Below are 27993 nucleotides of genomic sequence, written 5' to 3'. Positions count from 1 at the left end.
AGCAAATACTCTCCAACTTCCTCTGTCCTCCTTTCCTGGTGCAGCCTAGGAGGAGGGAGGGGAATGAATCTTTTCTGTGTGAGTCGCCAGTGCTCCCTCAGACTGCTCCTTACAACCTGTCCTTGACTTACTGTGTACAGACGAGACTGAGAGGAAGCTGCACTGCTCCCTCCTCCTCCTGTCACATTCCTGTTTTGATTCATGTGAGCGGCAGCGGTCTGAAAACATTTCACTGTGTGGCTGCTTCTTTCTACCTGTGGTGCTTCAGCAGACTGGTGAAGGGAGGAACGTTCGTCCTCGGCCGGTGGAGCTCTGATGGGAGGCAGCGCTGATTCTGGCTGGGACTGGGGATGCTGAACGGAGGGAGGGAGGGCCTGTTTGAGCTGGGACAGCAGCTCCAGCAGCAGGGGGAGTACCAGGCCGCCCTCCACTGCTTCCTCAGCTGCCTGCTGGGACTGACTCATGTGCAGAGCTTCACCTCTCTGCCCAACTGCTTACACCAGGTGAGCCAGATGGGAACTGGATATACTCACACCCACAAAATGTCACACAGCCATAGATTCTGTCTTTCTCTATGTCTTTCTCTTCCACATGTGCCAGCATGAATTCACGTGTGTTACCTACATCTACACATTTTCTGCCCTACCATGTATTTGCACAGCTGTACAAACACATTTGCATCACTTCTCCTTTTGAGCGTCATAAATTAGCAAACATCACAACACAAAGGACACATTCAGTATATTCAATGTCAAACCTGGCAGCACAGTCCATCATGGGTCTCTGTGTTGACACTGTAAAATCATTCGGTCTCGTAGAACTGATGATGTGCATGCTGCTATTAGCGGTGCTGAATTCAAACCTAATGTATTCCATAGAAACAGTGGCACTGTTTATGGTAATAGTGTAGTATCTAGTTAATATTTCCCCCATTGTGTGTGGGCTATGCTTGAGATCAGAGGCATTATGTTTGGGCTCTGTGCAGCCAAGGCCAAAGTCTTAGCAGATTAAACACTGGGGTTGCTTTAGAAGACCCTCCCACAAAGGTAGAGCTACAGTTTTAACTGTCTTTGCTTGTGCCTGAAGGAATGTCCCCGATGTCAAAACATAGCCTTTACGCCACAACTTTGGAATGTATGGCATGATGTTGACCAGCCCAACAGTGCTGTGAGGAGAGCACAATTATTTGTTTTGACAGCTCGTGACATCATGCATACGCCTACCCGTCTGTGATGTTGGAAGTGAATTATTTAATATTTAACTATGTCCCTTGGTTGTTTTTTTTATGCTTTACAGATTGCAGAGCTCTTCATCACTGAAAAGAATTGTATCCTTTACTAACAAAAGACGAAAAGCTGATCTGACACTTTTTCTGTCCCTGTCCTTTAAGCCTCTACCAAGCAGCTAACTATAAACTAGCTCTTCGACTCTGTAAACCTGTTGTGTAAAGGCTTGTCACTGAGGCAGGCTTGGCAAATTCCACCACAATGAACCATGTAGACCCTTTATAGAAAGCAATGTAAAGCAGAGAGGATGAGGGGATGTCTTTGGGCATTTGTCCCCAAATGCCACATGTTTTGTGTGTAGCCCAGGTTGTGTGTCTGTCTCTTAAGAGGATTTGTAGGCTCTTATCTCCACACAACAGAGTGGGAAAGCACTAATTAACCCGTATCTGCGCTGACTAGCCTGTGCATTGCCACTTCACTGCTTCTATAAACTATAGCTGTAAAGGACAGAGAGATAATAGAGAGGTGTTATGTTTCAGGATATATTACCTCCATGGCTCCTCTCTCTGTTACTGAGACACTCCAACACTTTACTTGCCAGCTCAGGTTATCTACCTCAGCAGGGCTCTAGCGCTCACTGTCCATTTTCCAAAATAGGTCAATTTGCTGAGCTTCATTTTGTCAATAGCCATTACAGTTTGCCCCTCTCAGCATGGAAAGGTATCTACTTACAAGGGTCATCTTCCAAGATGGGGTTAAATTTTTTAGCATACGATACACTCTTTCCTTAAGTCAGTAAGAGTAGCATGTGGTGTCATGTCAGATTTGGCTATTTTATTATGCAACGCATATTGTTTTGGTTTAATGTGAAATTACAAGCATTGTAGGTCAGATACAGACTGAAGTAGTTTCCATAACAATGAAAAGGGGTTATTGCAGTCACAAAAACAAAGCTTCGAGATTTAACCATTTTTGCCATTTAAATTGCTTCCAACTTTTCAGTTCTTTTAGTATTTTTCATGATAATCACAGAAGCTGAAGCAGTGATGTTTTGTTGCATTTGTGAATACCCTCTGGGGAGGTGAGGTGAGGGGTCAGTCTGCTCAAACTGGGAGCAGGATGTGGGAACTTTTTAGTGTCACGCAAATGCTGTATGAGAACAGGATTGGCAGCGTCTTCTCATGTGTTGTTTCTAACCAAAAGCATGATAAGAAAACCAGTCTATATTTATCAGTATTGGTTTCTTTTGCTGTGCTGGCTTTAGTCCAGACAAATAAACTATATTAGTTGCACTTGATAGTCATAGTGGCAGTGCAATGACTGCTTAAGGCTTGATGTGTTGTTATCAGAGCTGGCACTGTCCACAAATGACCTTTATTCAAAGCCAAAAGCTGTTTTAGCTCATGAGTGTTATTGATATGTGTTTCGTGGAAAGAAAACTGCGTGGCACACACAGACTTTAACCTCCGATAAAGGTGGATTTCGGATAAAGATCCAGTTATATGCCGATTTCAGATTTCTGAAGTACAATTAGTTAGTTGGAACTTTGACTAAATTTATATCAAATTAAGTCACGTTTCAAGTTTCTTAGGTGTACCATTCCACAGGAAATTCCAATTTCCTCCCTACTAAAATAGGTTTGCACTTGAGGTGAGCGCACGTGTGATCAGATGCCTTTGAAGGTCCCAGAGTTTTGGAGTGTAGTCCAATTACAGAGAGGGTGTGTGAGTGTGGATGAGAGAATGGAGGTCATTCCCAGGAGAGCATTGTGTGAGGTTCCTGTTGTTGCATTGCTATAGTCCAGGCTGACTGAAAATAGCAGACAGAAGTAGTGCTGTGACCTTTGATGACGGCTGTTCCCCTCATCCTCCCTCACAGATGGTCCAGCTAAACAGGTGACTCCCAGGAGCTGTGGCAGGTATTTCTAACCATCTTGTAATAGAGCTTTAAGCTTGCTCAAAAATGTGATCAAAGCAAAAGCACTACAACAATCATCCTTTTCCAGTGACCTATAAAAGTGCTCAGTTTTCAGAGTAGGTTCCTATGTTATTTCCTACTGTACAGCACATTAAATTATTTAAAAGCACTTCCTCTAAAAGCATTTCAACATTCATCCATCACCACCACTCATCCTCTTACTAATCAGCTCAGGAGTACACGTTTTCTTGCATTTCTTACATCTTAGATCTTATTTTGTTTTAATTGTAGTGGGTCTTTGTCTTTCTGGCAAATACAGTACTGTGCAAAAGTCTTGAGCCACACCATTGTTTCTTTATATTTTGCCAGGAAAATGGGAATTAGGTGCAAAAGTTCATTGAAACATGTGCAAATGTGTTTCCCAATGGATCTGTGTTGTGTCTAAATCTGTCTGTATTTTTCTGTGTTCATACTTTCATCAGTTTTGACAAGCTCCCCAACACAACTGACTTAAATTCGAAATGCTTAAAGATACAATTTAAAATTGGTCCTTTGCTAATCTGTCTGTTATGTGTAGACAAGACACTGTTTTATCCCCCGAATGAGTCATACTTCAGCATTAAGTGGCTTAACAAACAAACAAAGAAAAAAACTGGACAGGAAATGAGGGAAAAACAGCCAATGTCCAAAGATGAACTTTGTGAAGACTTTTCAGAAAGACTGGGGCACTGTGCTCAAGACCACTTTAAAAAAAAATGTAGTGGAATCAAAATTTAAAGAAATATGGGGACACTCAAGACTTTTAAACAATTCTGTATATGGCTTGGCTCGTGTTTTTTTTTAATAGCATGAAGCACTAAACATTATTTTAAAAATTGTATATTATATATTATGAAAAACATTATAGGATTTATTGGCATGTAGCGTCACAACAGAGCTGAAAAGAGGCACACACGAGAAATCTAGTGTTAAGTAGGACATTTAAACAGGCACGCCTGGGTTTATTTTAAGCCTTCTCCGTCCCAGTTGGTCTTTAAACTCACCTGACAAACATCAATGGTGTCGTTTTACAGTGGAACAAAAACCAAGTGCATGGAATGTTTCAAGCAAGCTATTTTTAGGACGCTTAAAATAGAGAGTCTTTTCATGGAAACAAAAACCTGCCAAATCAGATCAGTCCAAAACATCATGTGCAAAACATTTACACAAAAATGACAAAGGAATGCAATACAACAGAGATATGAGCTGTGATGTGACATGTCTATATTATCAGACTGAATGTCTGACATGTTTTGGCTCACAAAACCACAAAAACAGCGGGCAAAGTGACTGACCTCTAATCTACAGTGTGTGCTGGAGTACTGTATGCTGTGTTTGCCAATAGGTTTGTTTGCACGTGAGGTGAAAAAAGTGTGTTGTCTATGAGCTGTGCAGCAAAGACTGTTTTTAACTTAAGCAGCTGCCTGTAATCCCTCTGATATGCGAGACTGATCCTTCACCCATATAAATAGATGGGAAGGCCCTCCAGTTCATACAGGCTGAAAAAATGTTCTATGAAGTGGCATTGATCGAGCTCACCGCTCTTCAGGGGAGCGCAGGCAAGTACTTTCCATGTTATGCTATCAAGGAATACTTCTGGGAATATATGTGAAAACACATAGCATGTCCTATAGAGCGTGCACTTTGAATCCGTTTGGCTTTGGCATGTCCTCGTGATTTCTTAGAATTTAGCTTTCTCCGAAAACCACGACATCTGGCAGTACTCTGTTGTAAAATAAATACACAACTCTTTCAGCGGATCATTTTCAGCGAATTGCTGAACGTTTTCCGAGAGTCTTGTCGTCACTGCACAAAATTTGTCATCAGGTTTGTTCGTATCTCAGTATAACTGCCTGAACTTATGCTAAAATAAATAAGCGGTTTCACTTGGATTTGACAGGATCAGTTACTTTTAAAGGCATTTTTCTGGTGATTAAAACAGTTAATCAACACATTGTTATTTTTTTTCACCAATTTAACTTTTGTAAAAATTAAGGAATACTTTTTTGTTGTTGTTCAGGCAATATGACATCGCATTTTAACCAACTCCATCTTTGTTTACAATATACCTGGTCGAGCTTTACGCAAGCATTCACAGCAAGGCTGCTCATTCATCACCTGCTGCTGCCGCTGCTCCAGACGCCTGCCTCTCTGTCTGCTGCTGAGGCAGCAGCGCAGTGTAGCATGGGCACAGTGGAGGAGATCAGGGATGGAGTAGAAGACAAATGGCCACACTTTCTCATTACGAGCTGTGTGTCACTACAGAATACTGAAGCCCCTGATTCAGCACTCATTCAGATTGGATGCTGGACTTCTCTGGGGGCAGAGCTGGTACTATAGCTACAGCTTACAGCTTTCTTTTCCTCCCCAGTGCTTTCAAAATGTGCCCTTTCCTCTTTTCTCTGTTTCCCCCTGATGTAATTGTCATTTTGTCGGTTTTGTAATGCAAACTAATGTCTTTACCTCTTACAATGATTTATTTGCATTTGGATGTGGCTTGGATTGCAAGCCAAGCATCTTCTATGTGTGTGCTCTGTGTGTGCAGTACTTGCATGATGTTTGTGGTGTGTCACTCTGCGCGTGTCTCAATGCTCCAGGGGGTGTGGCGAGTGTGTTGTTTGACTCCCTTATCTGCTCCCTCCTGCCCTTATCTCTCTTGTCTCCAGTCCTCAGTTGGCTCCTCTTTATTGTTCCGGCTTCAAGTCCACAGCAGTGCCAGACAGGTTGATACAGACAGATAGCCAGGCTTTCGGGGAGATTATTTTTTTGTTAAACTCTTCAGTGGCAGAGGAGGGTAGCGAGGAGCAAGGTTAGCTCAAAAGACTGAGCGTTGCCTTGTCGGGTCGTGATTCCATGCCCTGTGTTTGTGTAACAGGGCCTCAAGAGGAGGCTACGCTGGGCTCCGCGGGATGGACAACCCCAGAGGAACTTTCAGAGCAGGCCTCCCAGGCACAGCACCTCGAACGGCTGGCTCAGCTCTGCATCATGAGCAAACAGTAGGTAAAACTGTGTCCTCTCAAAGCCTCCGTTGCGCTGTAATTAATGGGGTGTTACATGTTCCGCTACTTTCAGGTCTCTCTAGGTTAAATAAACAGACTTTTAGTGCTTGCTTTAACTTGTTTATCATCTATGCATGATGTAGGCATTGCTGTATGTGTGCTTTTGTATATTCTGTTGTATTTTGCCCATCATCATCTAAGAGATGAAAAAAAATGTTGCTGGCTTAAATATGACAAGGCAAACTGTAAGTTTTACCTTTGTTGCTGTTAAAGATTTTAATAATTTTGATTATGAATAACCCATTGTTTATAAAGTCAAGTCATCATCTTATTAATAATAATGTCAAGATGAGTTAAAAAGGAATACATTACTGTCACCTAACTTCTTCGAATTTTCTGTTTTCTAAAGGTTTGATGATCTTGTCTGTTGCTATCTCTAAATCTTTATGAAACCCTTATCCAAAACTATAAGTGCAGCCGTGTCTATTACACATGCAGTTTTACCATTCTGGAAATTTCTGGAAATTCTTTCAACCAAACAGACCTCAGCTTCAAGCCTTTTCAGCCATGATTTTCATGCAGATGTAGAGAAAAAAGACACCGCGCTCTATGCGAGCGTTACAGAAGGAACACCTTAACTGGATCTGGTGTCTCCTGTTGCAGGGGTACTTTGTTAGGCCACAGAATGCAACCATTTTCTGTGCCTCTGTTTTCATTGTTGGGATTAGGCCATTTAACCTGATTGCCTGGGAGGGTGACAGAGGGTGGAAGGTGTGCTCGGTGGAGGGCTGGTTACACTGCTTCATTAATGCAAGCAGCATACAGTAGTTAAAGTTAAATGAGATGGTACTGATTGTGCATGGCTGTGGAGGATTGGGTTTCTGCTGTTTGGTGGTTTCTTTCCAGACTTTGCAAACTTACTCTGAAAGGATTATACAGATTGAACAAAATAATCAAAAACTGAACACCAACTGACTCTGGTTTCTTTAAATAATGACCAATCCCTTACTGCACCCACTATAAGCGGTGGTTTTAGAGCTTCCTCCTTACAGACAGGAAGTTGTAATTGTTACTAAATCTTTTACCAATGTCATAGGAAGTCCTTTGAGCTAGTGAAGGGCTTTTCTGTCTTTGCTGATCACGTATCCTCTGAGAAAGACCTTCTAAAGCATTGCAAACTGACACCTGACCATTACTAATTGAAGGAAAGTATGGGTTTGGAACAGCGAAGCTGACATCTGTCACACTAAACAGAGCTTGCTCTACATCTATAGGCACACGTGAGGGTGTTAGGTTGATGAATGTCCTTGGCAGACTTTTCAGTGCCAATATGACTGGAACAGCTGGCAGATCTTCAATGAAACCCATCGTGTTCACCTAGCTTAACACTAAGCAGGAGTGAGGCAGAGGGGCCGGAGATAGTAAACCAACCTGTGAGCGCCATGCCCTCTGTAATTCACCCTGAGAATAGACAGTGAACGGCAGCGCTGGCAGAAAAAGAAGGTTTCCACTTCCTCCATAAAGTACCTGAGCACCCGCAGCCCTGCTGTCCGTGTCCAATCACAGCACACCTGTGTTTAGATTTGTCATGCTGATGTGCACCGAACACAGAAACTGATATGCTCCCCTGACAATGAAGCATGTGCCTTTTCTGCTTCATTATGGTCTGGAATTATTATCATCTCTGGAAATATTTACCCGTAACATGTACATCTTTTCAAACGGAAGAAAATGTCGGCTAGATGATGTTTGATAATTCTAAGTCATCCATTATTAACATAACACATTTGGTGTCAGCAAATATTTATTCCAGAAAAACAAAGTGGCGTTGCCTTTAGTTTATTCGTTTCATTTGTCTTTCCTTTTCCTTTTAGACCTCATCTTGCCCTAGAATACAGCGGTAAGGTATGTAAAATCGGATATTTGAACCAATAGAATATTATAACTCTTCTGTAAGCTTTAAAATAATACGTCTCTGCTTGTTTCAGGCTACAAAGATTCACCAGAGGGCCTTTGGAAATGACCATCCAATTACAGCTAGAAGCCTTGAGCTCATGGCAACCGTATATGCTGAAATTGGCAAGACTGAATATTCAGGTAAAGGCTCACTTAAGTTGAATAATACAGAGTAAACACTTATGACGCGGGGATTTACTGTACGCACATAAATACACAGTGAAAACAAACATGGGTGTATGATTCAGAGAGTAGTATATAGAATAAGGGTGGAGACCTCCGTGTTTTACGATGTTAATCCCTGTTATAGAGCGCACACAACACAGTCTCATGCCATGAAAATGCTAAATTAATTCAAATTTGTGGTCATGTTGGACACAGGAACGTGCAGAGTGACGGTTTAAGGTTGTGGATTTGTTGCACAGTGTGCATGCTTGGCTTACCTGACTCTGAACTGTGCATTTTGTTAAGACGTAGAAACAGTTTAGTGTTGAGTCAGCTTACAGAGACACACGTGCAGAACAAGAGCAGCTGCACAAAGACACGAGTATAGACCATAAAAAAGGGGGGAAAATGCTTGTTGTTCACCTCAGTTTGTCTTAAAATGTTTGCTGAAAAACTGGAAAAATTAAGGATCTGTGCATTGTTTTGTTTCATTTTGCACTGAGCAGAAAGGGCTCCTTTTTGACCTGCACCATGATGGCAGGTTTAAGTGTTTACAGCCCATGTCCCTCACATACCCTTGACCATTAAGTAGGTCAGTCAGCCCCTCCCTCTGCTACAACATTCCTACATGTATTTTCAAGCTGATGTAGACTTAACTGTAGTATGTGATATGTTGAAATTATAATTGCATATGCGTCCCAAAATATCTGAGCCTTCACTTCATTTTAAGTCATCTTTGATTCAATTTATTTTCCACTCACATAACTACAGTCTGCACCTATTAAAAAGCCAAAGTTCTCGCCAGAAGTAAAAATATGGACTAAATAACTGATCTAAGATATTATTGTAACTAGCATGTTTTTATTAATAACTGAAGTCATCTGAGAGAGAATTTATCCAGCAATGCTGACACATACACAATAGTAGGCAACTTTAAAGCAATGTCGGTGTAGTCTGTAGTGGCTAATTTTTATTTCTATTTATAAACTGTGATGAGATCCAAATTTTTTTAGAGGCCCTGATATAATTGATAATTTAGCTTTTCGCACAGTGAGCACTGTGCAGTTGTGCTGAACTCCCACAGCTGCACTGTACCCGGTGCAGACAGAGTTAACACACTTCCGTCTTGCCTCCTGTACATTTGCATGTTGAGCTTGAGCTCTGCTCTGTCTTGACTGGAGACTCCGATGTTAAGCCGCTCTTCTCATGTTCTGTATGGTCATGGTTCTCTTGCTAGACTCTCTGGGTCAGTGTGTGTCTGCACTGTCCAAACGTTTCGCTGCTGCAGAGTCTCTCAGAGACTCGGTCAGCTGTCTTCCTCATTCCCACCGGGAGAAACACTCAGAGGTACGCCACAGAAAGGACACTCACCATCATCAGGAAGACACACTTAAACCTAAGGTAGGTAAAACACCTGAGGGGATCTGGTTAGTGTTATTCTGATTTTTTTCTGTCTTATATGAGGCAGCTTCTTTGGAATAGATCTGTTCCAGCTGTTTGCTGCTGGCCTTTAATGCAATAAATGTGCTCAATGTGAATTTTATCTAATGTAGTTAACCAACAGCAAAGTCCCCACTTCCATCCTAAAGAAGCCAAGTTCCAACTACGGACTAGACACAGAACTCAACCACAAACGTAAAGGCGAGCGCAGAGTTCGATTCAGGGAGCCTGAGACCACAGTGCACGGTAAGAAAGCATGCACGCAAACAATTTGTAATGAGTCCAGCCTGCTCGGATTTAGGCTGTAAGATGTGTTTGCACAGAGAACATGTTGCCCTCTGGTGCTTTTCATTGGTATTTTTATTCTTAAAAATGTGTTGCTATCCCAGCTTAGACAGGAACCCTCAGCCCAAAGCTGCACATGCCTTGCAATTTACATTAAAGAGGAAACACAGCTGGTATTAAAACACCCAGAAATTGCATCATAAACTACTGTCATTTGGGGGTTCTGTGCTACTTAAAAATAATGTAATGCCAAGAGACGTCCACACATGAGCAAGAGATTTATTCTTTTTAATTAATTATGCATGCAAATGAGGCACTGTGGAGTCTGTTCAAGAGAGACAGTGGCGACTGGAAGGGTACAGCTGCTGGTTTGTAGCTGCTGCGCATCATGAGGTCAGCTTTCAGTGACTGACTGACCTCTTTTCTTTTGGCTTTGCAGACGATCCTTATTGTGACTGTATAGGTGGTAAGTCTGTCTGAAAAATAACTTTACTAGTGAACACATGAGAGTTTCAAAAGTGCACTCATAAAGAGGAAAGAGCCTGTCAGGCTTGTAGCAGCATTAGCATTAGAATTGTTAGGACTCCGCATGGCACACATGCTATGGGGAGTTTAGCACGTCACTGTCACCTCTTGTTTAACAATGCCTGGAACAGCAAATTTTAATGTAAGCTTAACTAATCTATAACTAATCTACAAAAACATCCTCTGAAACCTGACACTTCCCAGGCCTCGCCTCAAAAGACAAAAGAAATGTGCAATTCAAATGCTCGTCATTTACAAATCAAAACTGTGAAAAACCGGTCTGTTTTTTTTCCCCTGTGCAGCCTATGAGACTACACCATCCCGCCCCCACCTTGCCCTGTTCACCTGCCTCTTCCTGCTGATGTCATTCCTGGGCGTTGCCATGTACTGCACAGACCGTCGACGCCCACAGAGAGTGTGCGAGGAGCTGGAGGCAGCTTTGGCCGTCTACCTGCTGCACATGAAACAGCTTCTGTGGGGCTGCTGGATATGGTTGACAATGCAGTGACTGTTATCAACCACAGGTGGAGACATGGAGCCTCTTTTAATTTATTATTAATTTTTTTTTTTAGATCCCTCTTTTTCCTATCTTTGAAGGTGCCCGGGCCTACAAACACCTCAGCCATTTGGCAAGGCTCTACACACTGTCTGTGGTTTTACTCCACTCTCACCATGAAAAAGGGAAAATGTGTAATCCCAGAAATATGTAGCTTCCATGTCTGTATGTATATATGTACTAAGGTGGTGGGCATGCCACTCCATATTTAAGTTGTAACGGCATTTTGCACATCTGCACTGTTGACGCTGACATGTTACACTTGCATAATCTCCACAACATTTATTTTTTTTCTTCTATTCATGTCACAGTCTGCTGTCTGTGAGTGAATGTTTCCGTGGAATGCAAATTTATTTTGTTACGGTACATGATTTGTGTATACCAGATATTACACAGAAATGAATGTGTATATATGGCTCAATATACTAAGGACTATCACAGTATTTAGCCTTGTAATTGCACATAAATGAATGTAGAGAGGACTGAGAAACGACTTTGATTGGCACTTGTGATTGGCACACTGAGAGGAGGCAGACAGAAGCATGAATGTGTAAACTGTTTAATGATGGTCTGAAAAAAGAAAACACAGGGCCGCATCACTTCACGGAATGACTTGGACATGAAAAACACCTTGTTCTTTTCCGACTGTCTGGTCGCCTGTCAGCTGATTGCTAGTTTCACGGAGGATAATAATCTGCAGCACAATATTACCTATCATGAAACAGAATATACTCAACCCGAACGAATGCTTGTGCTTTTGACAGTGTTCCTCTTTATAACCGCCTGAATCCCACAAAAATACTTTATGCTAAATGTTATTTATTCTTCTATATTGTATATCTGCTTCTACGTACTATCAGACTTCTGGTTATATGGATTTTTTTTAACTTTTTGTTATCTGTAGCATTTATATTCAAATGAAACATTCAGGTTTTAATTCTGATGTCAAGTGTATGGAAGTGCGTGGGTTGAACGGATATTTGCAATACATTACAAAAAGAAAAAAAAAAAGGTAATTGCTATTTTAGAGGCCAAACACAGAAATTTAACAGAGCCAGACGTTGTTGTATGAGTCCCTTTATCAAACAAGGCAAGTCAAATTCAAACAGCCAAATCACCACATAAATGGATTATAGGAATCAAAGGGCACAGTGATGCACATCCCACATACCTCTCATTATGAGCAATAACACACATCACATATATTCCATTAAAACACTTTATACAACAGATTTCAGGGAACTCAAAATAAAACGAGTTTGTTTGTCTTTTATTTTGGAGATCTCCCGTTTGACTGTCAAAGCAATACATAAGGCTAATAGCAGATGTACCGGAGAAAAGGAATACTCTCGACTCTGTACTGTCAAACGAAATCGTCATTAGCAATAAAACAATACCCAGTGAGCTTATGTCCTGTATATGCACATTTAGCTTAAAGCTGCATTTCACTGCTGTCCAAACATCTATGGTCACTTTGAAAGAAGTGCCTTTATGGAGGGTTTTCTTAGTTCCTACCGGTTTTTGCTTTTTTTATTTCAGTTGTTTTTGAAATAAAAACTGTCATTGCCTATCAAAGTGAAGCAGCCGACTTTCCTTTCTTAACCTCTGTCAATAAGTGAGCGTGGGATTTAACAGGGAGAGAGATGCATGCAGGTATACTTGTGTGTCTAGTCACAGTAATATAGAGTATATTGGTTTGTAGCCTATAAAGTGTGCAGAAGAAGCCTGAGTTGCTAAATGGCACAAGATAGGATCTGTTTTCTTATCTCACACAGATTGCTAAAAGCCTTTTAGACTGCCTGCCAAATGCACGAATGTGTAGAGCTGCAATTTGTCTTTTTTTTTTCTTTTTTTTTATAAAACGCCTTTTGTAGCTGCTGATAAATGTGTAAAGATGCTGCAAACGCACACACCGTTTAACTTTGCTGGAGCATGCAGTTCTCACTTTGCCGAGATGCACTGTGGATACTGGCAGGAAAAAAAGAAGCCTAAGTTAGGAACACATTTATTGGTGAAGAAAAAAAAAACTCCTTTATGTCTAAAAAGCACCCGAGAAATTTTACATGCTTTAGATCCATGCAGAAATTTCACAAGGACAAGATCCACTGGCCAAACTCTCCAAACCATTAATACTGTTTTTACTAAACAAGAACGTATATTTGATAAAAGATGTATTTTTTTTTGTTGAAAAAAAAGTTTTAATACTATCAAATCTGGGCTGGGGTTGAATAAGGGATGGATTATCTCAATATAGCACAGGAAAGGTTAACAACCATCTGTAGATTTTATTTTCAGTTACTTCTGGAAAACAGAGCTAAAATTGTCGATTTGATTCAATTCATCTTCGTGGGAGCAAAAGCCAATTGATTTTGATTGTCTACACAGGCGAATACTGGTGTTGGTCACGGCAGGCAAGAGGACTACATGGTTCTATATGGTTAACTGTGAATGAACGTGTATGTTTGTGCGTCTTCCTGATTTCTAAATCAGGCCGGTCTTGAGGTCAGAGCCGCGGCGTGAAGAGCGGCCGAGCAGCAATTCCTTCTCATGGATCAGGGTGTCGAGCAGGTCCTCTTGTCTGTAGTTGTGGTAGACCTTCAGAAAAGCCATCACAGTGATCCCGAGCCAGGTGAGCCAGGCGGCCCACAGCCCAAACTGAAAGAGTAAAAGCAGTCATTGCATTTACTCCGATTGTTAAATTTGTTATACTGTCTGTACGTAAATTTTAAAAGATTTTTACCTGAGCTATAGCAAACTGGTCATAGAAAGCAGAGTTGTCCAGACCCAGTTCTAGATCAGTGTCCTGCATGTCTTCACAGCTAAACAGAAAGTGACGTTTAGAGGGACTAAACCACAGCATCATCCGGAAAAAGTAGAACACCTGCGCTTCTCTCTCACCTGCTAGGCATAGTCCCACCCTCAGTGATGGCGTCACACCACAGGTTAAAGCCCACACTAACGATGGTGCTGGACAGGAAGACTGTGAACACCACCAGGGAGCTAATGAGCAGGTTGAGGAAGGCATTGAAGATGGAGCTGCAGGCAGACAGAACAGAAATACAAAAAAAAAAAAAAAAAAAAAAAACTGGGTTAGGGCAGGCAAAAACCCTCAACATCTCTGGAGTATGTAGGCTTACACAACTGACACAGAGGCCTATTACTCTGCATGACATATGCAACTCTGATGATTAAGTCTTTCAATCACACATCAACATAATGACACATAAGTTGCTTTGATGTCACATGAAATAGTAGGTGAAGCATAGGCTTTGATTTCTTTTTTAAAATGAGTATTCCCCCATCTTTGGGAGATGGCAGTGACTTGACATTTTACAGGATGCTTCCGTGCCCATTTCCATCAGCTATAAAATAGAGTATAATACATGCAGGCTATGAAATTGACAAGACAGTGCACGAACAAGGGCGTGGAAGATGGACAGGAATGGCACATTTACACTCAGACCGCTGGAGTGGTATTGCTTCATAAGCTTTCGAATGAGCTTCTATTGAAGGAAGAGGCACAGGTGAACGGTCACTCACTCGTCGTGTCCTTTGCACAGAAAGAACAGCAGCCTCCAAGCCTGCACTGCGGACAGGATGAGGGACGCTATCCCGACAAAAGTGATGAAGCTGCAGGAGGACTCAGGTCCCCACTCCTCCACGATGAAGCGCTGCTTCATCACAGTGATGTTTTCATTTTGCCACATACCCCGCGTGAACAGCAGGCATTTCCCCCCGAAATCCTCCGTGTTTTCAGACAGAGGCACCACGGCGATAAAACCGAAAACGAAAGCTAAAAAATAAAGGATGCACTGGGCGAAAATCAAATTGTCGAGGGCCATTTTTCTGTCTTCCCTGCTCTGCACTCAGCGTCCTGGAGCAACTGCGGCTGCGCAGTGGAGACTGACGAGCGGAGGCGCAGCATCCGACGTTGCTTTGCTGCAAATTAATGAGCAGGCAGAGGCCTTTAGGGCTCTCCATCTTATCTACGTCCAAGCTGTGGAGACATTCCTCTTCATTAATATACCCATTCGCAGTGGCTTACGTATATTACAGTTAATTATGATATTTTTAGTGACGAAGATAATAATTTTCTCTCCGCCGTAGGTAGAAATAATAATTTATAAGTTCTTGTATTGACACTCCTTTCATTTTTTACAATCTCCAATATTTTTACTGAAGCTAGATACTGTTAAAAATGCCCCTTGATGGAACTATTTTAGTTTTTGCTACACATTTCCCCAATATTATAAACTCTGTGACCTCCACAACATAAACTAAAGTTCTACATGATTTGCTGCACAGCACGATTTCCAGAGACTTACATTTAACTGCTAAAACTGTAAAATATATAACTATACCAAAAACTTACTGATAATAATACTACTATGAACATTGTCCTGTATATACTAGATATTACAGGGGCAAATCTGAAAAGAAGGTTCAGCATAATCATCTCCTTGGACACAAGCACTTATGTGCAGCACACACATTTTGCACACACATAAGTGTATACTCACAAATTAGAGTAATGGTTTGTTTATACATGGTGACAGTCCTTAAGGAAGGGCAGGTAGCTGTCACAGCCATCTGACACGCTTCAGTGAGCCCATCTGGTGAGCTGGCCAAGGTGTCTCACCCTTTTCTTGGCCACCTAGCTTTTGCACTGCTCACAGTGCCCTCCAGTGGGCAAGACACCTGCTGCCATGTTGCACCAAGGTCTGAATGTTTCATGTTGACAGTATGATCACTGGCCTTCACGCAAAGCCAAAACTGGTGATTGTGAATGTGATGTTGTAGAATACAGAGATGAAAAATGTGGAATAGCTTTTACGCTCAAGAACATTAAAAATTTAAAACATCGAAGTGTGTTTGGAAAATCCACTGTGAATTGTGTATTCTGGGTGCACAGCATCACCATCAGAGGCTCCTATTAAGACATTTTCCTTTAGGAGATTAATAATCCTGCAGTTTTCACCATAACAGTCATCGCAACACAATGACAAGTATTTATATGAGAGTTTTCCACACATCATGTGGCTATTTGTATCCATCTTGCAAACTGCAGGGTTTTTTTGCATCATCTGCCGGCACATGATTTATGTGTCATTTTCGCCACCGCACTCTGATTTCCACGATGGTATCAGCTTTTAGATTAGCTTGAGTTATTGTGTGTGTGTGTGTGTGTGTGTGTGTGTGTGTGTGTGTGTGTGTGTGTGTTGAGCTGAAAGCTGATTTCACTCCAAGACTTTGAGACAGTTTGCTTTTTAGCATCATTAGGCATTATGTATTATCCTCCTCGTGCATTTTTGCTGCGTTCGATTTTTATTCTCGTGTTCATGATATATTGTCCTGATTTCTATTTCCTGTAATCCATCATTTTGTACTGTACGCCATTTTTGCTATGATACATACTGTGCTGTTTGTGAGATGTGTTTTTCTTCTTTCACTAAAAAACAATAAAGGTTATATTGCCAAAAAACATAACTGTGCTGATACGCTTCTGGTGTCTTTGGCTACACTTGAAACATCATCTAGCCACAAATACAAGGTCATAAGGAAAAGCCGAACAACTTCATAAGGCAGTCCCCCGGCCCTTACACAAAGACGAGATTACACGCACAGAACTCCAAACCCCACTTTTAAATAATACAGCATGTGTGGGCTCGTGAACTGGGCACCCAGGGGAAACCCAGAGCAGAAGTGTGTCAAGCTGAAATATGTGTTAAGTTATTCACCCCGCGAACAATCCACAGAGGGAGAGAAAGAAGGAGGGAGGATGGAGGGAGGGAGGATGCTAACCCAAATGCAGTCCCTGGGCTTTGTGCAAATATGAAGAGCAATGGGCAGAAGAAAGCCTTGGGAGGTCATCCATTTTTCATGAGATGCAATGGCAGCAAAGCAAACATCCCTTTTTTTTTTCCAAGAGGAGGAAACCAGTGAAGAATCTAAAGTGCACAATCATTTTCAAGGACATCACAAGTGCATTTTAAATGTAGTGCATCTATACTTGAATCGAAACACGCACCGTTGTTATGTTCATCAGAGGAAAGTCAAAAAAGACATAATGTAACTCAGACTTACTACTCTTTACTGGAGTCTTAGTTCATAGCAATATTTAAGAATTCATGTCTCATCAGAGTATTGCTGACACGTGACATTACAGCAGAAGATTAAGGGTGAGGTAGGACAGTACCACTGGGCGGGAACAAAGGCTGTCAAAAGTATCTGACCAGGTGATTGGAGGATGAATCTGGTGGATGTTAACACTCTTTGTGGTAAACTTTAATAGTAGGAGTGATTTTTTTCCTTTAGATTTTAATTTAAATATATTTAAAATGCATCACATAAGAGGCTGTTCTTTGTCTTGCAGGTGATCATGCTCTCTTCACTCGTTTGCCTTTTCTCGATCCTGCTCTGCCACTCCTTATGGCTCCTTGGGAAACCTTCCCAGAACTGCTCCAACCTGCAGGCTCATCTTTCTCCGCCTGCAACACGAAACACCAGCAAAAACAGACACAATTACAGCCTCATATCCTGAGCAGTGATGTGGAGGACCTGATGAAATATCCTGTACCCATTAATCTTTCCCCAGGGGGTGCAGGAGACTGGGAGCACTGGGCCAGCTACTGATTAAATGCTCCTAATAGAGGCCATTCATCTCCCCCTTGAATCTTGAACGTTTCAACATGCAACATCACCCCACACAAACGCTCCCCGCCTCTCTCTGTGCAAATATTGGTGTTTTCATAAAGACAGCAGAGTCGATAGTATTTAATTTTGTGATATCTTTTTAAGCGGCCGTGATTTCTTAGTGGGCTCCTAAGATTTGATGGATGACTTTGTTTGCTCCACATGGTAAAAATCTCATTTATAACTGTGCCAGTAATCATCACGAACAGTCATGCTTGAGGTCATGTGGGGCCAAATCCAAATTTATAGTTTGAACTAATAACTGCTTAATATCCCGATTTTATTATTATCTTTCGTCGCTCTGGCACAAAGAACATGATAGTTTGATCAGTCATTAAGTGTTTGTCTTCAACTAATTTCACTCATTAGTGATTAATCTCTCTATCTGCCAATTAAGCAAATCCTACAAGTATTGTTTCTGGCCTCGGTGAACAATTAGGTAACACTAACAGCCCTTCCTACTAAACAACCCCCTGGAAACCCACGCTTACACAGAAACTGCAGGGTAATGAATGTAATGCCATCACTCCAAACATGGACTCTACAACTAAAATAGATTGGCCCTGATAGACACATTTTTGTACAGTATAGGCTGTTCAGTCATGCTCAGGTATAATCATCATAAATTAGCATGGCCTAATTGCGTTTCACCTGCCAGGCACCATATGGTCCCTAGTTCAGAGCAAAATAATTAGGTGACTACATCCCAATTAAACAATTATCCAATGAAACCTCTGTAAAATAATTATGTGGTCATATCTGCACAGTGCTATTAGAAGTGTAACTCTCAGGTCAACACACAAGCAGCATTTAAAAGGAAGGAAATGTGTTACAGAGCAGTGGCCACTTTGTTTTTGACACATAAATGGTAACCCTGTTCCTGGCATCTTGTGGATGTTTCACCTGTGCTCCAAGATACTCCAGAAAAATTCCCCATAAAAATCAGTCATCCTCCTTACGTGATTTTGGAAAATGACATCATTGTAGGCGGAGGTCTTAAAAGCAGTGATGTTTATGCAGAGGGACGGGAGAAATGTGGATGAAAGGTACTAAAGAGGGGACCTGCCAGGCTGTGATGTGATGAAGTGAAATCCTCCGGGACTAAAAAATGAGATCATCCAAATATTATTGAGCATCTTAACTGGAACAATAGTGACCCCTATTGACAATTTTTGCTTTTATGTTCTTGTGATGAATGCATAATAGACTCATCATAACACATGTTGTACATTTTACGGTGTGTGTCAGAACAAAGTACCTGATTTCCATCTCTGTTTTCTCCTTTTTGCTTTGCAGTGAAGTCCAAAAAATTGACGAGTCCATAGGAATAAGGCTGACCTAGAACAAGAGAAGGTCCCTTGTCATCTGCAAATGAACAGAAATGTTATCAATATTGTTTTCTGTTGGAATTTCCTTAGAAGTCATAATCCAGTGATGAACACATCACATAAATGGGGATCTTGGTAATAACAAGTCTGACACTATTATCTTTTATGCAACACTGCTCCACTGTTACGTCTTTAACTGTTGTCTCTGCGACAAGGTTGGGGCATCAGTGCGGGCCAATAGGCCATCGCTCCCTGAGGCTCAGCGGTGATCAGCAGATGGAGGGAGGTCTGCCTGCGGTGGTAGACGGTACACCCTTTGACAGAAAACGTGGGGGAGGGAGGGAGGGGATGCTGTTTAATGGATCACTGAATGCTGCAGCAAGGTTAAGGGAACCAATCTCTGACACCTCACTTCCTCTCCAATCTCCCTCTCCTAGCAGCCAAGCCCCCCTGCTTTTGGTGCCTGCATCTTGCACCCCTGCAGCTCCTCTGACAAACAATTAGGTCTGCCCTTAACACACACACACACACACACACACACACACACACTGCAAAAGATAGAATTGTTTTCAGAGCTCTAAAGGTTGAGCAGGCAACATGTCTTGTTATCTCTGCTGATCAGTGTGCACCAAATGGCTGCATAGATTCGTGCATAGTTTTAGAGGTGTATTATTATTTGTTTAGACTTTTTGTGATCCAAAAATGCACCTGCTGCAATAGCAGCTCTTAGCTCTGTAGCAGTTGTGAGACACCTGGAAACACTACAACTCTCAGCATCCTGTTTCCACCATTTGCCCATTTTGCAATGATCGAGCCAGGCTGAGTGAGAGGATTCATTAGTTTTTAATATGGATTCAGGGAGGCGCTCATTCTTTGTGCCCAAATAAACCGAGGTAGTTTCAGTGTTGCACGTTGGGCTGGGGTTCACAGATGTGTAAAGAAAGGTGGAGCTACATACAGAGAAGAGGAGGGAGGTGTCCTGCTCACCCATCCCTGGCGAGCTCCTGGGTATAGACCAATCCAAAACAAGGCTCTGATGAAGATCTGTCAGCATGTCGTGGGTTGTTTCAGCTGGGGTACAGGGGAGGTGTTGGCTGGAGCATCCCTGTGGTTCCTCTTGCTGATGGCATACAGTATACAGTATAAACACACACAGAGAGAACTCAGCTGTTAATTAGATACTGAACCATAAGAGTCACTATGTACTTTAAAATTAAAATTATTACCTACCCGATGAGGTTTCATTGTTTGGACGCAGTGAGTTGGGGCTACCTCAGTGAAACTGAAAATCAGTAAAAGGAGCAGGTTGGCTGAGTGACATTTGAGGGGCCAGGACTGATATATTCATGATCTCATGTAGCAGCTAGTTATGTGATCACTCAGTGGATGACAATTAAGCCAGATATAATTATCAGGCACTGACTGGCAGCCCTGATTGTTGTAAAATTCATACTGGAAATTCAACTTGCACCAAATATCAACCAGTTTTAGTAATTTACTTTCTCATAAGCATTGTGAGATTTATGATGACCTCTGACCTTGTGTCTGAAAGAAGGCTTTCATATGTGGAAGGTCTTGAAACCCCGTCACCCCCGATAGTATCTTCTTCCAGAAAAACATCTGCTTCATCATCTTCTCCCACTTGTAAAATGTAAGAAAGTGCTTTCATTTCTTGGGAATCTCTCAATATGTATGGTGTGTGCAGAGAATCAAAGACAAAGCTTACCATGTGCAGAAAGCATCAGCTCTACCATGCTGTCTTTGTTCAAGCTGCTGAAGGAAATAGGCTCTGTGGCGCCATCTGGTGTCAGCACCAGCTCAGGGATATTTAGGAAAACACCAGCTGATGAGTGGGGTCTGTGCCCTTCTTCTTGTCCCCTGCTTTGGCTACTTGTATCTGTCAGCAGAGATGAAATCCTCTGCAGGGTCAGAGTGCTTTTAAATGTGTGAAGCAGGTCCCAATTCATAAGAGGCAAGGGTGAAGCTGAGGTAGAGGATGAGGCAGACACGGATCTTAGATCCTCCTCAGAAGAAAAAATGTTCTCTTGAGTCTCCAGCTGCTGCTGCTGCAAATACAAAATAAAATCCAAGGGTTGCCATTACTTAAAATCCCTTTGCAATTGTATATTGCAACCAGTATTAACAAGGACAATGAAAATATATACAGTGTAAATCAAAGGATGTACTCCTTCTGGGTCAGCTGTATGTGCTGTTTGCTGTGTTTCTATTGCCATGTGCACTGGCAAAGAGCTGCATGTGAGTAGACGCAGAGCCTCGGTGGGCAAAAGCATTTGCTTGCTGTTGGGCTTTCTCTCTGTGCGCTCTGGCCACACTACCTCCCTGAAATGAGAGTGCACGTCATAAATCTGGTGTCTAATGCATATTGTGTTTTAACATAATTCAAGCAGTTGCTCAAAGTGTGACATCTACAGCCTCAGTACCTCAACTTGGAATGTGGTTTTCTCACTTCCTTCACAGCCTTTCTGACCAATTTCACCTGCTCATCTGTTGATACTTTGCCAACTTTCTGAGCCCGGTACAGCTTGGCAGACAGCGGACATAGTGGCATTTCTGCAAAACAATGTGATCAGATGACATCTCAGTTATATCCTAATACTGTTTAATAATATCTTTCATACCTTTCTTCATCCGTGTCATCTCTGTGGTCTCAGCTCCATCTTCTTCATTCTGATAATGATTTTTAGGGAGAGTTAAAAGTCATTTCTAGGCTGTCTTGGTATGTGCACTTTGTCTTGCTGTAAATGAGTTATTCACCCACATTGTTTTCAACAAGAATGTACTTTAAAGCCTCTGTGCACAGGCCAACTCCTTTACAAGTTTGGAGGAAGTATTTGCTCATATCTTCAGTCTCTGTGTGGCCTCTCTTCAACAGAGCCCAAGCATCAGAGTTACAACTGGGGGTTGAAAGCACAAATTGAGCCTGTAAGTCAGTAAGTGAGCTTTTATTTAATAATATTATATTATCAAACATAGAGTACCTGCTTTGAATAAGTACATCTGCAAACAGCTTGGCATCATCAGTGGTCTCTACTGCAGGCCTGGCCCACTGGAGGTACCGTAATGCCTCTTGAGGCTGTTTCCTTGTCAGGAGACAATGGATGATGCAACGATGCTGCCAGGAGAGGGTAGGAACAGAGGCCTTTGGACTCAGTAATAGCTCCATGGAGGCCTGGGATTGGTTGTAAGATAGTGCACAGCACTTTGTCAAGTAAATTTCTTATCAATTAAAAGAAAAAAATGTTGTAGCTCCTTTCATTACTTATTATTTGCAAATTATTAAATCACTTTAAAGTATGCACATATCTCATTTGAGTTACCTGCATGCCATTTTGGCCTTTGAACACAAATGTTTTTAATGTTTCGTTTTCAGCTGCATACCTCAGTGTGTCCATGATCAAGCATCCAGAAGGCTCTGATTTGTTGGGAAAAGGTGGATGGAATTGTGAACGCATGACAAAAAGCCTGAAGGAGGTCATCTTTGCACTGTAGAAAATTTGCCACATCCAGGATGAAGTACATGAGCTGTGTCATAAAAGTTAAGAGACATTTAACCTTAAGTAAGTGCACGTAGAGAAGCAAGGAATCAGTATGTTTCACAGAAAAGCTTTGCTGATTTGAATGGATACAATGGCCTGGACTGACATGTTGTCGATATTAGGGATCAGCACGAGCTTCAACAGCGTCTGCAGATTAGGGGGAGGATAACGTGGATCTGTGCAATCTCCAGACATCCAAATGCACCCATGTTGTTCGCATAGCTGTGTCACCATGCTCTGTATCAAAGACTTGAATCTTCCCATTTCTCCCTCCTCACGTCTAATAAAAGGTAAGGAAGTTAAAGAAAAAAAACAGGTAGGAAATTGATAAAGTATGTTCAGAGAGAGACTTGCTCTAAAATGAAACCCTTTCAGAGTTACCCCTGTGTTTCAAGACCAGCTTTTCGGTGGCTGTGATCCATTTCCTTCCACATCTGAGTGATACGCTTCACTTCTTGGGTCTCTGACAGAAACAACAGAGAACCACACATTAAGAACAAAAGGATTTAGAGGTATGATAACAGTTCTTCATCCCAGTTTATTGGGATCTGATGATATCTATACCAGGAAACTTTGGCAGAAGCCCCATGATGCCCCACCACTGAACCAGCTGTCCCACCCAGATGTGTTGCATCAGCATCCTCTGCTCTCTGTTCCAGCAGCCATGTCGGATCTCTGAGGAGCTGTATGTGTCCTTGCAGACCACACATGGGACTCCCGCTCCTGCATAAAGAAGACATTACATTTCAGAAAGGCTTTTATCATGTCACAGCATTAAAGATTAGGATATCTGTAACACAAACCATGCCAGAGGTGGGCTGAGCAGAGATGTTTTCTTCCCCACTGGGCTAATGTAAGCAGGTTCCTTAATTTTTGGAGTAACATGTGCACTCTAGTGAAGGAGCCGCGGTCCAGGAACATCCACAGACCCTGGCAACAGCTGAAGCCTGAGGGAATAATTAAGACACAATAGATCCAAAGTATATGTTAATCAAAGTAACTTCAACTTCAGATTAAAATTTGCACATTTAGAAAGACTGAAAATATGATGTAATATGTACTTACATAAGGTTAATAACTCCTTTTTAGCAAACTCTGCTGTCCGCTGTACCCAGCAGCTAAATGCTGGAGTGATTTCCCCCACATCAGTATAACCTTGTTGAAGATACAGTGTTAAATGAAACAACAAACAACTGTGGAATTAAAGAGTCTTTGCAAAAATTGTACAGAGCACTGGTTTCATGAGGAGTCGATGTTCCTTTTCTACCTTCAGCTGTAAACTTCCTCAACCAGCAGATGATGGCTTTTATGTTATTGCTGGCCAATGCCTCAGACCACTGACCCTCTGTGTCCAGCATCATGCTGAGCTTGTGGTATTGACACGAAGACAAGGGAGATCACATGCAAAAACGTGGGTATACTGAAAACATCTAACAACTACTTTACCTACTGCATTGCACAGGTCTTGCAACTGTAGCCAATGTAATGTGCTTAAGTGGTTAAATAGCACGTACACTTAAAGCTAGAAAATCCATTTATGTAAGTGTTTCCACACTTACATCAGGAAGACCAGACTGAAGCATGATGATTTTAGTAAGTATGATTTTGCATTTGTTGGGTCTTCACATACTTACTCTGTGGAACGACTGTGGTCTAGTTTTCCGCAGTGGGTCAGTGAAACTTCCCTCTTGGTCTCTGTAGTGGTGACTGCTGTGCGTTCTGTCTGCCTTGTGGATTTGCTGACTGGCCCTCTGGCTGCAGTAACGTTCTCTTCTTACACAAGCTACTTTCGTCCACGTTAATCCTCTAAGCTCACTCTCAGTTAACATTTCATTGGCTGATTTGCAGAGTAGTCGTGACTGCATCGGTGTGTTTGCGTGTGTGTTACAGGCGGGGAACAAAATAGGTAAGAATATCAGGGGTTAAAGTAAACGTCTTAAGTAAAAGAGAGAAGAAAACTCCCATTTTTTCTTCCAGTTTAAACCTTGTTTTTGTCATTTCTGACCAGTGAAGTGTTTTTTTAACTGGCAAAGTGGTAAAAGCACCGCATGCTTTTCAGATCACCGCATAGTTTTGTCATTGTTTTTTGCACTTGACTAAATGTCTTCATTTTGGATTGCCAGCTGGTAAAAAACAAAATATTTCAAAGCATTTTATAGAAAAATCAAATCAAAATGAAATAATGAAAGTAGCTGGAGCCTGACTGCAAAGCTTCTACCACTAGAGAGCACTGCAACCACAATTTGCTTCAGTTTTAAACCTTTTTTTAAAGCATTTATTATTCATGTAGTCTTCATTACAAAAGCCCCCACCAAAGACTGTACGTTTATTTTTCTGCATCATTAAAAGATGGCTTAAACTTTGCAGTTAGGGCAATACTGCTGATGCAAAGATGATTTTTTTCTAACTTTATCCTTTTGTAAAACTTTTACTGGTAACGGCACACACACAGAGAGAAAGGTAATCAGCCATTACTTTCACAGTGTCGAGACAGTCAGATTTGCATAGGTGGCAGAAGGTGGGTCCAAATCCCTTATGGGGCCCAGGACTGATTAATGACTAAAGGGGATTAGGAGGAGGTTCAGGACTCGGCTGCTAGTCTCACTCTGATGCTGCCGTGGCTGCATTCACGCTATCTGTGTCACTACGACTACTCGCCACTCTGGACTAAATCTGAGGATGTTTGTAAGAAAACAACCTGAAAATCAGAAGGGCAGTGTTATGAAATGTTCATCATGATCACATTTGGGTGAGTGCCGTGGATTTATTTGGGATTTTAGAGGGAGGGAAGAGTTGTTTCAGTTTCTTCAATTTAATGCTGGGGAACTTTACTTTTTTGGGAAAATTCATCACTGATTTTTTTTTTTTTGTTTTGAGAATAAAAAAAATTAAGCCACATTTTAAAAATAAAATCACACTTTGTTAGACTTTTATTTTGGTTATATATAAATCATACTAAGTTTATATATACAGCTGATCACATTTCAGCGCAGTGTTTCTTAACAGTGTTTCTCTTTTCTAGAAATTGTGCAGTTATATGAGATTTTTTTTTATCTACTCTCACTGCTACAGGCTTACAGACCACCTACAGTACAACCATAATGCAGCATCCACACGATATCAATCTCGGCTACCAGGCTAAGCTGCTTATGAAAGGACCTTCAGAGAACTGTACAACCAAACCCCCTCTCCTTGTCCCTCCACATCCCCTGGAAGATAAACTGTTCCTCTTTCCAGCTCTATCTGTGTCCTACCCTTAATCCCACCTTGGACTTGAATGAAAACTCAGGGAAGTGTTACGGACAATGGCAGTCTTAAGAGTTAAGTTTACCAAGACCAAAAGAGACAAGCTGGCCCAGGTGCTCTGGATCCTAAACTGGATCTCGGTAGTTACGGGGGCCATCCTGTTCAGCCTAGGCCTCTTCCTCAAGGTGGAGCTCCATAAACAAGGAGAGGTGATGGCTGAGAGGGACATCCAGTATGTTCCCAACATGCTTATAGCTGTGGGTCTCATCGCTTGTGCCATAAACTTCCTGGGTGGGAAAATCTGCTACGACTGTGTGGACACCACCAAGTTTTTGCGCTGGAAGCTGATCATGCTGCCCTACATCATATGCACCTTCTTCTTCACCTTTTGTGTGCTGGTAGGGGCTCTGATGTGTTACTGCATGCACTGGGAACTGGAAGAGTCTTTGAACCTGGGACTGACAGAGGCCATGAGGTTTTATAAGGACACAGACACACCAGGACGCTGCTTCCTAAAGCGCACCGTGGACATGCTGCAGATGCAGTTTCAGTGCTGTGGAAACAACGGTTATAAGGACTGGTTTCAAATTCAGTGGATAAGCAACCGTTACCTGGACATGTCCCAAAAAGAGGTGGTGGAGTAAGTACAAACCCAGAAACAGGGTGCTGTTTTGGTACAGTGCATTCATATTTAAGAGGCTGTGTTAAAATGGCAAGCAGAGAAAGAAATAACAGAGTTGTTGTAGTTGTGTATTTTCTCATTTTAATTCAGTTTAGCATCAGCGTTTTGATAGGGGTTGACTCACAATCTTGTAGACAGTCTAAATAAATGTGTCCTTTAAAACCTCACAAGACAAGTTTTGACTTTTTTTTTTATTTTACCAAACTAACAAATATTAAAACTAAGGATATTTGATCTATGTATTTTCATTTTATTTTAGTTAGTTTTCCAAGTTCACAATCATTTCACTTAGGCTTTATCTTTATTTAAGTCAAATAAAATGTTTTTTCACTTCTAGTTTGAATTTTTAGTTTAGTTTTAGTTCATTATAATTTCCCTGTAACACCAACTGCATCATATTTGATACTGATATATAATTTCTTACACTGTGCTATAGATATTCAGTTCAGTAACACTTGCAGTTCCATTAAACCAGGAGAAAAAATGGGCATGGCAGGAAACACAGATCAGCACAGTATAATAATAAAATACTGTCTAAATATATATAAAAATATACTCCCAAACAATCATCATTACATTTAAAATCTGGTCACAGAAGCACTGATCTATTAAGGGAAATTCTAAACTTTTGTTTCCCGCTTTAGCCGAATCAGGAGTAATGTGAATGGAAAGTACCTACTGGATGGAGTCCCATTCAGCTGCTGCAACATCAACTCGCCCCGGCCCTGCATCCAGCAGCAGATCACCAACGACTCTGCACACTTCAACTACGAGCACCAGACGGAGGAGCTGAACCTTTGGATGAAAGGGTGTCGACAGGCGCTGCTGGAGTACTACACACACATTATGCAGTCCATCGGCCTCACAGTCCTCATCACCTGGTTATTTGAGGTGAGGAAACACAAGTCGGCGTTGATGGGTTTAAAGGGAAACTTCACAAAATCTGATTAACTTTTTCAGCCACTTTAACATCTTTGCATCATGCTTTGTGTTTATTTCTATGAGCGAGCCGGTCAGTAAGGGTCTCTGTGTCTCGTTTCAGCTTTCAGTGTTGACCGGGGTTCGTTACCTCCAGACCTCTCTGGAAAATGTCCTGAGACAGGGAGACCCCAACTCTGAATCTGATGGCTATCTGCTGGAAAACAGCTTCATGGAAACTGCCCGCATGAACCTGAATATCATCAAGAGCCTTGGCAAGGGTAACCAGATAGACACAGCCACTAATGGAGACCCCAACATTAACGTCCCCTCCACCTCAAAAGCACACTATGGTCCTGACAATGTTCCACCAAAGCAAATAACTGAAGACAGTTGAACTTTTTCACTCAAAAGACTTCAATGGACGACATTCCTGAAGCCCACAAAGGGCCTTGAAACGT

The 27993-nt window shown here is 41.7% G+C and overlaps 4 protein-coding genes across 4 annotated transcripts; 2 read left to right on the top strand and 2 right to left on the bottom strand.

Moving 5' to 3' along the window:
* Nucleotides 1-60: 60 nt before the first annotated feature.
* c19h14orf180 (chromosome 19 C14orf180 homolog) lies at nucleotides 61-12512 on the top strand. Its single transcript, XM_039603503.1, has 9 exons — nucleotides 61-503; nucleotides 1297-1327; nucleotides 4655-4741; nucleotides 6058-6178; nucleotides 8056-8086; nucleotides 8170-8278; nucleotides 9540-9703; nucleotides 9856-9988; nucleotides 10855-12512. Exons 1-9 carry the CDS (start codon nucleotides 351-353, stop codon nucleotides 11058-11060), a joined length of 1035 nt encoding a protein of 344 aa, XP_039459437.1. The 5' UTR covers nucleotides 61-350; the 3' UTR covers nucleotides 11061-12512.
* A 310-nt stretch (nucleotides 12513-12822) lies between these two features.
* LOC116334717 (transmembrane protein 179) lies at nucleotides 12823-14978 on the bottom strand. The gene is made up of 4 exons (XM_031758229.2): nucleotides 14649-14978; nucleotides 14007-14144; nucleotides 13849-13927; nucleotides 12823-13763 (listed from the first exon to the last, which is right to left on the bottom strand). The coding sequence occupies exons 1-4, from the start codon at nucleotides 14948-14950 to the stop codon at nucleotides 13590-13592; spliced, it is 693 nt and encodes a 230-aa protein (XP_031614089.1). The 5' UTR covers nucleotides 14951-14978; the 3' UTR covers nucleotides 12823-13589.
* A 2285-nt stretch (nucleotides 14979-17263) lies between these two features.
* LOC120434994 lies at nucleotides 17264-23611 on the bottom strand. The gene is made up of 16 exons (XM_039603678.1): nucleotides 23490-23611; nucleotides 23306-23409; nucleotides 23068-23149; nucleotides 22777-22966; nucleotides 22529-22672; nucleotides 22129-22262; nucleotides 21909-22044; nucleotides 21769-21817; nucleotides 21571-21700; nucleotides 21295-21469; nucleotides 20856-21195; nucleotides 20668-20770; nucleotides 20360-20411; nucleotides 20117-20249; nucleotides 19060-19139; nucleotides 17264-17596 (listed from the first exon to the last, which is right to left on the bottom strand). The coding sequence occupies exons 2-16, from the start codon at nucleotides 23394-23396 to the stop codon at nucleotides 17486-17488; spliced, it is 1950 nt and encodes a 649-aa protein (XP_039459612.1). The 5' UTR covers nucleotides 23397-23409; nucleotides 23490-23611; the 3' UTR covers nucleotides 17264-17485.
* A 1722-nt stretch (nucleotides 23612-25333) lies between these two features.
* Nucleotides 25334-27929, top strand: LOC116334713 (photoreceptor outer segment membrane glycoprotein 2-like). The gene is made up of 4 exons (XM_031758225.2): nucleotides 25334-25435; nucleotides 25759-26572; nucleotides 27259-27505; nucleotides 27657-27929. Exons 2-4 carry the CDS (start codon nucleotides 25992-25994, stop codon nucleotides 27927-27929), a joined length of 1101 nt encoding a protein of 366 aa, XP_031614085.1. The 5' UTR covers nucleotides 25334-25435; nucleotides 25759-25991.
* Nucleotides 27930-27993: the final 64 nt, after the last annotated feature.

This window comes from Oreochromis aureus, linkage group 19, assembly GCF_013358895.1.
Source record: "Oreochromis aureus strain Israel breed Guangdong linkage group 19, ZZ_aureus, whole genome shotgun sequence".
NCBI classification, from domain to species: domain Eukaryota; kingdom Metazoa; phylum Chordata; class Actinopteri; order Cichliformes; family Cichlidae; genus Oreochromis; species Oreochromis aureus.
Note: the sequence above shows the minus strand (reverse complement) of the source record. Positions and strands in the feature narration are given on the sequence as shown.